The sequence below is a fragment of the Lolium perenne genome, chromosome 1, assembly GCF_019359855.2.
Source record: "Lolium perenne isolate Kyuss_39 chromosome 1, Kyuss_2.0, whole genome shotgun sequence".
NCBI lineage: Eukaryota > Viridiplantae > Streptophyta > Magnoliopsida > Poales > Poaceae > Lolium > Lolium perenne.
This window is the reverse complement of record NC_067244.2, coordinates 125,139,806-125,152,703: the sequence shown is the minus strand read 5'-3', so window position 1 is coordinate 125,152,703 and position 12,898 is coordinate 125,139,806. Positions and strand designations below refer to the sequence as shown.

General features: G+C 46.1%; 2 protein-coding genes across 2 annotated transcripts; one reads left to right on the top strand and one right to left on the bottom strand.

Moving 5' to 3' along the window:
- The first annotated feature begins 329 nt into the window (after positions 1 to 329).
- On the top strand, positions 330 to 3,572 carry LOC127301169 (cytochrome P450 86B1). The gene is made up of 2 exons (XM_051331394.2): positions 330 to 1,710; positions 2,881 to 3,572. The coding sequence occupies exons 1-2, from the start codon at positions 445 to 447 to the stop codon at positions 3,259 to 3,261; spliced, it is 1,647 nt and encodes a 548-aa protein (XP_051187354.1). The 5' UTR covers positions 330 to 444; the 3' UTR covers positions 3,262 to 3,572.
- A 136-nt stretch (positions 3,573 to 3,708) lies between these two features.
- On the bottom strand, positions 3,709 to 7,354 carry LOC127301179 (uncharacterized). The gene is made up of 7 exons (XM_051331403.2): positions 7,096 to 7,354; positions 6,960 to 6,990; positions 6,815 to 6,833; positions 6,535 to 6,635; positions 6,312 to 6,410; positions 4,776 to 4,951; positions 3,709 to 4,144 (listed from the first exon to the last, which is right to left on the bottom strand). The coding sequence occupies exons 1-7, from the start codon at positions 7,267 to 7,269 to the stop codon at positions 4,058 to 4,060; spliced, it is 687 nt and encodes a 228-aa protein (XP_051187363.1). The 5' UTR covers positions 7,270 to 7,354; the 3' UTR covers positions 3,709 to 4,057.
- Between the last annotated feature and the right edge of the window lie 5,544 nt (positions 7,355 to 12,898).

Below are 12,898 nucleotides of genomic sequence, written 5' to 3'. Positions count from 1 at the left end.
AGCCGTTTTCATTCAAACTTTGTAATATATAATCAAAATTGAATGAAAACCTTTATTTTCGTGCACAAATATTCATTTGGGGGCGGCGTTTTGGGGACGCGGCAGGGGAGCGACGTCCCCCAAACGCGGCACGAACAAAACACGTCCCCCAAACGCTCGATCCGGCGCGGTTTGGGGGACGGTTTGGGGGACGCGACTGGAGATGCTCTTAGTTCGTTGTCGAAAGTCTTTTAGCTCACCAAATCAAACGGCCATACGTTTGCATGAAGCAACCACTGCACGCCACGATGGAGTACAAGGACACCTATATTAACAGCTGAAGAACCCCTCCAAAATCACACACACCTCGCTCCTCACAGGACACAAAGCACACACACATACAAATTACACACGCCAGGACGCCACAAAACCACCTTCGTTTGCCGACCCAAACGTACGCACGCCATGGGCACCATGGACGCGCCAGTCTCGAGCGGCATGCATAACGCCACCACCACGGCTGCGTTTCTCGGCTCCAGCGGCCTCGCCAGCCAGCTCCCGGAGCTGCATACGGTGGAGGTGCTCGTGGCAGTGTCCATCTTCGTGGTGATCCACTCGCTGCGGCAGCGGCGCTCGCTGGGCCTCCCGTCGTGGCCGGTGGTCGGCATGCTCCCGTCCCTCCTCCTCGGCGTCCGGGGCGACATGTACGAGTGGATCACGGGCGTCCTCAAGTCCCGCGGCGGCACGTTCACGTTCCGCGGGCCGTTGTTCACCAACCTGCACTGCGTGGTCACCGCCGACCCACGCAACCTGGAGCACCTCCTCAAGACCAAGTTCGGCAACTTCCCCAAGGGGCCCTACTTCCGCGACACCGTGCGCGACCTCCTCGGCGACGGCATCTTTGGCGCCGACGACGAGGTGTGGCGGGCGCAGCGCAAGGCGGCCAGCCTCGAGTTCCACTCCGCCGAGTTCCGCGCGCTCACGGCGAGCTCGCTGGTGGAGCTCGTCCACCGGCGGCTGCTCCCCGTGCTGGCCGAGACTGAGGCGGCCGGCGCCGCCGTGGACCTCCAGGACGTGCTCCTCCGCCTCACCTTCGACAACGTGTGCATGATCGCCTTCGGCGTCGACCCCGGGTGCCTGCAGAAGGGCCTCCCGGAGATCCCGTTCGCGCGCGCGTTCGAGGACGCCACGGAGGCCACCATCGTGCGCTTCGTCACGCCCACCGCTGTGTGGCGCGGGATGCGCGCGCTGGGTGTCGGGCACGAGCGCGTGCTCCGGCGGTCGCTGGCCGGCGTCGACGAGTTCGCGTACGATGTGATCAGGAAGCGCAGGGAGGAGCTCGCCGCCGCCGCGGCCGGCCGCGAGGATGCCACCGCCGGGCTCAAGCGTGCCGACCTGCTCACCATCTTCACCAAGATGCGCGACGCCGACGGTGAAGCCGTCTACTCGGACAGGTTCCTCCGCGACATCTGTGTCAACTTCATCCTGGCCGGCCGCGACACGTCGTCGGTGGCGCTCGCGTGGTTCTTCTGGCTGCTCAGCAAGAACCCCGGTGTGGAGGCCAAGATCCTGGAGGAGGTCGAGGGCATCGTCGCCGCACGGGCGAGCTGCGGTGAGGTCGAGGAGGAGCTGGTGTTCCAGCCGGAGGAGGTGAAGCGGATGGAGTACCTCCACGCCGCGCTCTCCGAGGCGCTCCGGCTCTACCCCTCCGTCCCCGTCGACCACAAGGAGGTACGTACGTCGTATTTTCTACGTATATGCATGCACACACGCACGGCCATACATAGTACTACGTACTGCTTAGATACTACGAAGAGAAAAGCGCGGATTTCTCTAGTGGAGTGATCGAGATTCGAGCATGTATGTTTCGTGCTGCGATCTTGCATTTCGCGTTGGTGTGTTTGGTAGAACAAACTTGACCTCATGATGCCATATTCCCTAGTGTGTGAGTGACCGACCTTTCCTCATCTGATTTACTATCTGCATGAGGAAATCAAATCAATGATATCTTCTCGTACTACAAATAGAGAACGAGTTAATTAGCTATAGGTGAACGATCTGTACAATTTTGTACCTCGAGTCAAGTATGCACATTCATAAGTCACTGGACTATTTTAGATACTGATGTTTACTGTTACTAGAGCTGACGACCGCATACAAGTTCCTAATAAATCCTTGTTTTAGACAGATTTAGACAACATTTAATCTAAATCTGCGACAATTAATTTGGACGGGAGGGAGTAATTTGAATTTCGACCCTCTGCAACAACAAAACATGATTGAATACTAGCTGCGTGCCTGCACAGAGTTGGGATGCATTGGACATTTTGAACTTGCATCATGAAACTGACGTGTAAAATGAATTTATGCAAGATTTCTAGGTTACAAGTTGCTTCTCTACCAGTAATTATTTTTGTTTTGGGTGTCTTGTGGAGACTTGAAAACTCTGCTCCACGTTGGTAGAGACACGCGTCTCACAGATTCAGTAGCTGTTGCACCTGTGCTTCGTTTACCCCTCAATTATAGGTTAGCAGAGTTGATTGTCAACAAGGGTGCTCTTTACCTTGGTTAACCCAAAAGTACAAGTTAAAGGTGAATCAGATTAGATCAGAACATCTTTAATTAGTCAGATCACCTAACCCTATCTACCAAGGTAAAAGCCCAAAGCATATTATAACATAACTGAGCTATTGACAAAATATTGGTTAACAAGTTAGCATGTCACTTGGAATATCTTTATTTTGGATGACCTAGATATCTTTATGTAGGGTGCATGCAATTCAATAAACATAATTCACTTCACTTTTTCTCCATTTGCTTACGCTTTTGGGTGACCTAGATCGATATCTTTATGTAGGGTGCATGCAATTCAATAAACACAATTTTCTCATGATCCATCAGGTTGTGGAGGACGAGGTGTTCCCTGACGGCACGGTGCTGAAGAAGGGCACCAAGGTGATCTACGCAATGTACTCCATGGGGAGGATGGAGAGCATCTGGGGAGAGGACTGCAGGGAGTACAGGCCCGAGCGGTGGCTCAGGGATGGCCGCTTCCTCGGCGAGTCCGCCTACAAGTTCACCGCCTTCAACGGTGGCCCGCGCCTGTGCCTCGGCAAGGACTTCGCCTACTACCAGATGAAGTTCGTCGCTGCCTCCCTCCTCCGCCGCTACCGTGTCAACATAGTCGAGGGCCACCCGGTGACACCCAAGATGGCGCTCACGCTCTTCATGAAGCATGGCCTCAAGGTGACTCTGGACAAGAGGGACAAGGCCAAGCTCTGAACCACAACATCTGACCGATGATGCTCGGAAATGGTGGTGTGTGCTGTGATACTTTGATGAGAGAAAAGCTGGGGCTGTGTGGAAAGCTTTCCTCTCTTCTTTTGCTTCTTGCATTACAACTTTTATATTGGTATTATGTCTTTCAGTTATTTCGTTTGGCAGTGATAGCATATATATAGTTTAGCCAGGAATGGGTGGCATAGAACCTCTGTATATGTGTATATGTAATGGTGAAGCACTGTGGCTTCAACTTCAGGTGGTGTTCTTCAATGATATTATTTTGAATATAACAGCTGCAAGATGTGATGAAATCGTGCTATCAATCAGATACAACTGCTTATATTACGAAGAACGGTGTTATCTGTTCAATACATGGCATAGCATCAACACAGGCAAGATCCTTTAAGAGTGTCACTAAGAACAAAAACACAGGCAACATCCAGAGACTTGATCAAAAATACTTTGCAGAGAGTCTTATCATCAATTCAATATTCGGAGTCCCATGACATTGCCTATAGATTTATTTATGCTCTAGTGTTTTGGGCAAACCTTCATTGGGACTTACAGTGACGCAAAACCAGATGGTTATGTGGGCTTTTCCTTAATATAGGTCAGAGCCAGAATTACAACCCTGTTATTTAGAAGTGTCTTATCACTATCTAGTGATTCAGTAACACTTCTCGATTTGTCCCTTGCTTACATGCCTTCAGCATGAAATGCGACATAGATGTGAGTTGTTGAAAATTGGTTGGCCAACTTCAACCCTTGCCACAAGCCCACGGTCTGATTGGTCACTTCAAGCCCTGCCACTCCACTCTTCATAGAATTCAGACACAAAATTTTCCATGAACTTGTGCCTTTTCTCCGCTCTCCTTTTCCCAGCCTATGTACAGAATATACGTGTCAATATGTAGGAACACGTAATGGAAAGCTACAGCCTAGAAGGCTTGTCAGGATACTATAATAAGTCATTATAATTAGTACAACATCCAAGTCAAATCTATATGTCGATTAGGACATCAAAATAATCTCAAACATGACATCAGGACCATTGACTTCTTTGAAAAATATGATAAAAGGACATACCCAGTGCTGAGAGCTCCCGCACTGTGCGGGATCTGGGGAAGGTGTTAGTGGCAAACCTTACCCTCACGAAGTGCAATGTGAGGAGACCGCGACTCGAGTTTAAAAATATGATAGTTTAAATAAAAATAAATTATATAAGTATATTTCATGATGAATCAAGTAATAACAATTTTTTAATGATGTAGTCTGTGTTGGTCAATCCTTTTAAACTGATAGTCAGAACTAATACGACATGTAATTTGACATAGAGGGAGACACTAACAGATACAATAGAAGTATTAGCAAGCTGGATCGCATTTGCATATACTCAGCATGTATGTAATTAAAGATGCAGTAAGTTCAAAGATGCAATGCTTTCTTCCTGGGTTTATACAAGACAAATGCAGAACAGTAAAAAAAAGACTTCTAAACCACAGCTCAGCCTTTACCTCTGTCTTCATCATGTCCTTCAACTTAAAGAGCTTCTCATGGAAATGATTTATTGATGTTTGTTTCTCCTCCTTGGACATGTACTTCTCCTTTGACAGATTATCACGTGGAAGTACTTTAGGATCATGCAATGCACTGTTCTTGCTCCCTCCATATGTAAAACATCTTGCAACACCTACAATGTTAATTGGGAAGATTAGAGGAAAACCATTTAATCAAACTAAATATGACCAAACTGGTAGCAATAAAAAGGCACATTCTTGGTTTTATTTGACCACAATTCATATATGAAAATTGAGAATATTTAAGCATTTCAAACTAGTAGGATCCACAACATTCTTATAACAATAGTTGCATTAGGTACAACCTCGTAAAAAATGATGCAGAATCTGTATTCTGATTCTTCCATGTACTTGCTTATCTTCAGATTATAGCGGATCTAATCATGAAGATACCTCATCCAATGTGTTAAATCTATCATGTCGTAATGCTTTTGTTCTATGAATAGTGTGCGATGGAGCTAGACATACTATTTCCTTACATTGTTTCCAGATATACAAACCATAGTATTAGGGTTTGCAATTAATTTCTAGTCTATATGGCAAAACCAAATGATGGAGATTGCATAAACCTGAATATTGCATTTTCTGTTCAGAAAATGAAACTGTGCATCACCTTTTCAAGAGAGATTTCCCTGTTATTTAAAGTTGATATTGTACATGTGTTTGAATCTGTTGCCAGATTTTGGGTAGCTAACAATAGACATCATGTATTATATTCAGTGAGTTCTTCTGCTTTATGGTGTCTTTGGAACAAGCAGGTCTGGAAACTAATTCTGAATTCTATGAAAAACTAGGAGATGATATTTAAGGAGCCCATGCTGGAGAGAGCTGGCTTGTTCTGTCAACATGTGAGCAAGCTGATGCAACAACCTATGTTGCTGGACAATGGTTAACCAGCAAGGATCAATCTGGAGAAGACTTCTCAAGCCTCCTGCTGAGGCAATTCCCTGATGCTCCGCTGCTCCAAGCTCCTAGAAGGGAGGAACCAACTTCAGCAGAACCAATAAGGATTGCTGGAGCAGGGACCTGGTTGACTCCTACATCGACCCAGGAGATGGTCTTCGAGGCATCTGAGGATGCTGATGTAGCCGGTGTTTGATGCAATGATGACTTCTCTAAAAATTTAGTAATTTCCTTTAATTTCTTGCTTTAAAGTTCAAGTCTGCACTTTTGCCAATTTTGCTGGATACTGGAACTGCTGCTCTGCTAGTAGGTAGTTAGATAAACACTGGAGGTTTTTTTGTTGATCACTAACCAGTTTGATTTGGTTGGTTGCATTTATATCTAAAAAACAAATGATAAGCAATGAACTTAGAGAGTTAAGACAGCAAAACCGAAATAAAAAACAAACACAGGACTGGAGCTGCAGAATGAACGTGTATAACCAGAGCTATGCATAGTTGTATGGTTTTAGAATTTAGAAATTCTAGTATGCTGAAACTGACACAGACATTATGGTTGAGCAGTGCTTACCAATCGCACCAATTGCATCCAGGCGATCTGCATCTTGCACAATTGCAAACTCAAGAGTGGGCTCAGCATTAAGCTTGTTTGAAACCTCATTTTTGAATCCTGCAGTTAAAATTGTGGGTGCAAGAGCTTATTCGAAGAATATTTCGGCACACTAAGCAGTACAACTGATGGGTACTCAGATCATGTAACAAATAACACCGACACACTAAGACGAACAACTCACCCATCCCTGTAATAATGGCCACAATTTCCTCCCTCTGTCCCTCCTCCAATCCCACCTCTTCAAGAAACCGCTCGACGATGCTCATATCCTCCGCATTATCCCTATCCATTCCTCCAATCAGATTCACTTACCAAGCACGTAACACTCCTCAACAACAGTACATGACGGTTGCGAGACCTCTATACTATCGGTGGTTTAGGTAACTCTAACTCAACTTGCTCTCGCTCTTCAAGATGGAAAGGACGAATTTAACAATATAGCAAACGAGAGGTTTCCTTACTTGGTGTACTTGTAATCTCCTGCACGAACAGAGGTAGCAAATAAATGGGCGTTCCCCATCAGTTGTTCGCATCAAGAGCTAATCAGCTCGAGCGAATCGTAAACGAAACATAAGACGAAGCAGTAATTGGGAAATGGCGACTTACCGACGTCGTGCAGGAGGGCCGCCAGTTCCACCTGGAGCAATCAAAATTCCAGCGCCGTAAGCAAAACAAAATGGAGAAACGAAATTGCCAACATCAAGTGGAAGAAGAAGAAGAAGAAGAGGTAAAGGATTGTTACGATGAGGAGGCGGTCGGGGGAGGAGAGGCCCTGCTCGGCGGCGAGGGAGAGCGCGAGGTCCCGGACGCGGAGCGCGTGAGCGGCGTCGTGGGAGGCGTCGCGCCCGCTCATCTCCCTCTCCACTACCTCCTCGGCGCGCCGCACCGCCGCTGGATTCGCCGCCGCCGCCGCCATTTTGATGTGCGCGGTGTGCAGGAAGCTGCAGGAGGCGGCTACGAGTTTGGCTGTGCTACTGCTACCGGGACAATGACACAGGAAAAGGGGCCGTGCGTGCACCATGTCAGAAGTGGTTTTGGGTTTTAAACATAAAAATTTTAAATTGATGAACAAGTTCTAGGCATATTCAAAACAGAAAAGTATGTATCTACCCCCTAACCATAAAGTCGGTTGATCTTATGAAGTCTAGCATGAAGAGAAGTCCTATTGGTTTCCTACTGTTGGATAGGTGCCTGGGCATCTGCCTCTGTTCATATGCTTCAGTTGTTGAGTAGCCATTGGTGTCCCAGACTCCCAGTACAGTTCCTGGCACAACTGCTTGATATACACGTTAGGAATCAAAGAGCACCTGGCCAAGAGCAGCAAAAAGGTTTTAGTTTGTAAAAAAAAACTTTTTTTCTTTTTCAAAACGCGGCACGCAGCATTTTTATTGTAGATTTGTTATTCGTTTGTCGATTACAACATCGCGCCTCCCATAGCCCCTCCATACGAGCACATCTCGGGCTAGGTTTAGAGCAATTCTAATAATATAGCCAACTGCTAGCTATAACAAGATGTCATGTCATTTGTATTTATCATATAGCTAATATGTACAATAGTTGGTTATAAGAATGAAGTATTTTACTAACATATGACCCACCTTTTACTCTCACAAAATGCCTAGGAGCACGTGCAAGAGCTGGCTATTGCATAAGAGCCCACCTCCCTTCTCTCTCCTCTTCTCTCTCCTCCAAGTCATCTAAAATATATTATTTAATGTCTTATAGCCAGCTGACTGGACTCTATTGTACTTGCTCTTACCGGTTTGTTCTTTTTTAGATTTTTTTTATAAAAGCTACCAACTGTAATTGCACTAGTTTTCGTTAAGTATTTTAACAGCAGCCCTGACCGCTGAAGTTCAACTGTAAAGGCTGAGCTGGCACCACACTTAGAGTAGGAGCTTATGTGGACATGGGGCCCACTTGTCCCTTCCCATCTTGTTTACCCTTTATGTTCTTCTTCTCCCTCATGTTTCTCTCTCCCCGACCGACCCTGACTAGGTTTTGTTGGGGTTAGCGGCTGAGACGGTCAAGTGAGAGGATTGTCTAGGTGTGCCCGCACTAGAGCTCGGAGGAGGATGGATGGGGGCTCGGGAGAGAGGCCGAAGGACACAAAGTGGATTGGCAGGAGGGTCAAAGAAGGATGAGCATGGTCTCTGCACCAGAGCTCCAAGGCTGTGAGCGAAGGGGTGGACGTGCTAGCAGAGGCAGAGAGGAACAAGAAGAGGCGGGGTGCGGTCGTAACGGAGCCCCCAACGTCGCCAAACGAAGATAGCCAACGCTTGCTCCAGAAGCTTATCATCGGGGACAAACATAGTGGAAGAAGGGGAGGTCGTCGAGGCTAGGCCTCACGCAGCACTTAGAGCGGAGAAGGGAGGCGGCAAGGCACATACACCAGTCCTGGTGACATCAATACAAGGACCCTATTGTATGTTCTGAACACAAACGGTGATCGCAGCCACATATGATACAACATGTGTGCACCATATTTCAACGTCCCAGCTCATTATCCTCCCGCCAGCTCACCTCTCATGTGCTCGAGGTCTCTCCTACCCACACCAAATCGCCGCTAGAGGATGAAGAAGGAGTTGTTCATGAAGATAATGCATGTTGTGAGGGTGTATGATACCAAATTCGCGATGAAGAAAGGCACCATCAGAATGCCCCATTTCTCATCAATTTAAAAATGCAATGTCGCTATGTGGATGCTTGCCTATGAAGTTCGTGCCTATTATGGATGAGTCTCCTTCTACCTATTATGTTCATTATTTTGCCCATCAACTATTGTTAACTCTTTATTGCCGTTGCTAAGGAGAGTGGTGATTGTATTTGGTTCTTTCAGGAGCTTGCACACTTTTCTAATGCTCTTGGCATATATTGTAAAAAATGATAATGCTTGGAATAACACAGGCCGAGGAACTAATTGTTGCATTGAAATTGGAAGACGTAGAAACGAGGAGTGGGCTCAATCAGGAAATGGGTTTGGCGAGGCCATGTGAGACACGTTGGGGCCCTCGCTTCAATATTGTGAGTCGTGTCCTCTCTATGTATGTTGCAATACGACGAGTTCTCATCAAGATTGGAAAAGAGTACTATGGTGTGGAGGCCGTAGTGGCTCTAAGCGTGGTTACATCATTTTGGTCATTTGAGTTTGTTTTCATAGCACACTTGATGCAAGAAATATTTGGATACACATATGATTTGAGCATAGAATTGCAAATGACAGACCAAGATATTGTTCATTCTATTGAGCTAGTTGATTTCACAAAGTATCACTTGGAATGCTTGAGGGATGATTCTGGATGGGACAATTTTCTTATAAAGGTCACGTCTTTTTGTACAAAGCATAAGATCAAAGTTGCTTATATGAAGGATCCTTACTTTCCCGTTGGGTAGCCAAAAGGGGGTTTCTATCTATAAGGGTTTCATGAATTTTTCCATCTCTTCCATGTTGACATGTATGTGAGTGCCATCGACAGGAAAATTTCTGAGTTGAATGGCAGGTTTGATGAGGTAATATTATCACCAGAATTTGACCGAGTCAGAGGTGGGCCGCGATCAAGATGGACTTAAAGATTATATACAGAAGAAATATGTGAATCGGCCTTTATATGCAAAGTGTGGGCTAGTTGGCCCGTGTATCAGTAACATATTAGGATACGTGTCGATTAGTTAGAGTTTTGCCCGTGCAAGGTTAGGTGCACGTCTAAAGTTAGAAAGTCCCTTGGACTATAAATATGTATCTAGGGTTTATGGAATAAACAACAACACACGTTCAACCAAACAAATCAATCTCGGCGCATCGCCAACTCCTTCAACTCGAGGGTTTCTACCGGTAAGCGACATGCTGCCTAGATCGCATCTTGCGATCTAGGCAGCACAAGCTCCACGTTGTTCATGCGTTGCTCGTACTGAAGCCTTGTTGATGGCGAGCAACGTAGTTATCATAGATGTGTTAGGGTTAGCATAGTTCTTCGCGTAACATGCTATTGTAGTGCAACCCTTGCATGTCTAGCCGCCCTCACACCTATCTTAGGTGTGGGGGCGGCACCCCGCTTGATCATTATTTAGTAGATCTGGTCCGTTACGATTGCTCCTTGTTCTACAAGGATTAGTTTAATATCTGCAATAGTTAGGCCTTACAAAGGGGGGGAGGATCCAGCGGCACGTAGGGTGTCGTTCGCTAGTCCTAAACAGGATGTTCCGGGGATCAACTTCGTGTTGGTTTTTAGGCCTTGTTTAGGATCGGCTTACGATCACCGTGCGTGGCCGCGAGGCCCAACCTGGAGTAGGATGATCCGATTATGCGGTGAAAACCCTAAATCGTCGTAGATCTCATTAGCTTTATCTTGATCAAGCAGGACCACCATATATTCGTGCACCCCGTACGAATCATGGGTGGATTGGCTCCTTGAGCCGATTCACAGGATAACCTGAGAGCCGATCGAGGCTCGTATTTAATGTTTACGTGTATGCCATGCAGGAAACTAAGCGAGGCATCTCCATCACCTTCCTGGCCAGGTATAGGTCAGGTGGCACGCCCTTGCACTCAGCATCGGACGTGTGACCAGAAGTGCTTTGCGGGCCGTCGCTCGGAGGGACCTCAGCCAGCCGCAGCTCTAGGTTGTTCCCGGCTCTACAGTGTTGACAGTCGCTGCCCGCCGGTGGGTTTTGGCAGTCAACAGGTAAACACGGATTTACTTTCTTGCATGACAACATTCAGTCCACTGATACGTCTCAAACGTATCTATAATTTCTGATGTTCCATGCTAGTTTTATGACAATACCTACATGTTTTGCTCACACTTTATAATGATTTCATGCATTTTCTGGAACTAACCTATTAACAAGATGCCACAGTGTCAGTTCCTATTTTCTGTTGTTTTTGGTTCCAGAAAGGCTGTTCGGGCAATATTCTCGGAATTGGACGAAACAAAGACCAAATATCTTATTTTCCCCGGAAGGTTCCAGAGCATCGAAGGAGAGTCGGAGGCGGGCAGTGGGGGGCCCACACCATAAGGCGGCGCGGCTGGCCCCTTGGCCGCGCCAGCCTATGGGGAGGGGGCCCCGTGGCCTCTCCGACTCCGCCTCTTCGCCTATAAAGTCCCTCGTGACCTAAAAACGCGATACCGATTGACGAAACTCCAGAAAGACTCCAGGGACTCCGCCGCCATCGCGAAATTCCGTTTCGGGGGACAGAAGTCTCTGTTCCGGCACGCCGCCGGGACGGGGAATTGCCCCCGGAGTGATCTCCATCGACACCACCGCCATCTTCATCGCCATTGCTATCTCCCATGATGAGGAGGGAGTAGTTCTCCCCCGAGGCTGAGGGCTCTACCGGTAGCTATGTGGTTCATCTCTCTCTCTCTCATGGTGTGATCTTTATGTGATCATGAGCTTTGTATCACTATTAATCTATGTGCTACTCTAGTGATATTATTAAAGTAGTCTATTCCTCCTCCATGATGTAATGTTGACAGTGTGTGCATCATGTAGTACTTGGCGTAGGTTATGATTGTAATCTCTTGTAGATTATGAAGTTAACTATTACTATGATAGTATTGATGCGATCTATTCCCCCTTTCATAGCTATTGTTGACAGTGTGTATGCTATGTTAGTACTCGGTCTAAATTGCAATGGTCTATTATGCACTCTAGAGGTTACTTAAATATGAACTCCGGATGTTGTGGAGCTTGTTTACTCCGGCTTGAGGTGTGCTTTTATAGTCCTACACAATGAATGGTGTTTATTATCCAACAAGAGAGTGTAGAAAGTAGCATTTATTTATTCAGTTATGTGATCAAAGTTGAGAGAGTCCACTAGTGAAAGTATGATCCCTAGGCCTTGTTTCTAAGCATTGAAACACCGTTTTCAACAAGTTCTGTTACATGTTTGCTTGCTGCCATCTTTATTTCAGATTGCAATTACTACTTACAATCATCCATATTACTTGCATTTCACTATCTCTTCGCCGAACTAGTGCACCTATACATCTGACAAGTGTATTAGGTGTGTTGGGGACACAAGAGACTTCTTGTATCGTAATTTCAGGGTTGCTTGAGAGAGATATCTTTGACCTCTACCTCCCTGAGTTTGATAAACCTTGGGTGATTCACTTAAGGGAAACTTGCTGCTGTTCTACAAACCTCTGCTCTTGGAGGCCCAACACTGTCTACAGGAATAGAAGCGTGCGTAGACATCATCCACTTCGTTCATTTGTTGCTTATGATCAAAAGAAGTTCGTTAGGCTTGCTACAAAGTGTTATGCTAGTGATTTTGCAAGTGATAAATTAGAAAGACTTGCATGGAAATTAGACATATATGTACATTACTCATGTGCAAAGAGATGAAATGTTTAACAACTAAAAGAATATAGTCTAGCTTTCAATTATGCTTGTGGAGACAAACAAGCATGACCAATATTTTGTTGTTTACAAACTTCTTAAGTTGGTATTGATTCTGCCAGTAGCTACTGCCAATGTTGAAAGGGTACTCTCCTCAATGAACCATGTGAAGAATAAACCGAGGAACAAGATGAGTGATAATT

Excerpts from the sequence above, each read along its gene's own strand:
- LOC127301169 (XM_051331394.2), top strand. The coding sequence starts at position 445 with ATGGGCACCATGGACGCGCCAGTCTCGAGCGGCATGCATAACGCCACC. Across the intron at positions 1,711-2,880 it reads TCCCCGTCGACCACAAGGAG|GTTGTGGAGGACGAGGTGTT; the intron begins GTACGTACGTCG and ends ATGATCCATCAG.
- LOC127301179 (XM_051331403.2), bottom strand. The coding sequence starts at position 7,269 with ATGGCGGCGGCGGCGGCGAATCCAGCGGCGGTGCGGCGCGCCGAGGAG. Across the intron at positions 6,991-7,095 it reads CCCCCGACCGCCTCCTCATC|GTGGAACTGGCGGCCCTCCT; the intron begins GTAACAATCCTT and ends TGATTGCTCCAG. Across the intron at positions 6,411-6,534 it reads GGCCATTATTACAGGGATGG|GATTCAAAAATGAGGTTTCA; the intron begins GTGAGTTGTTCG and ends TTTTAACTGCAG.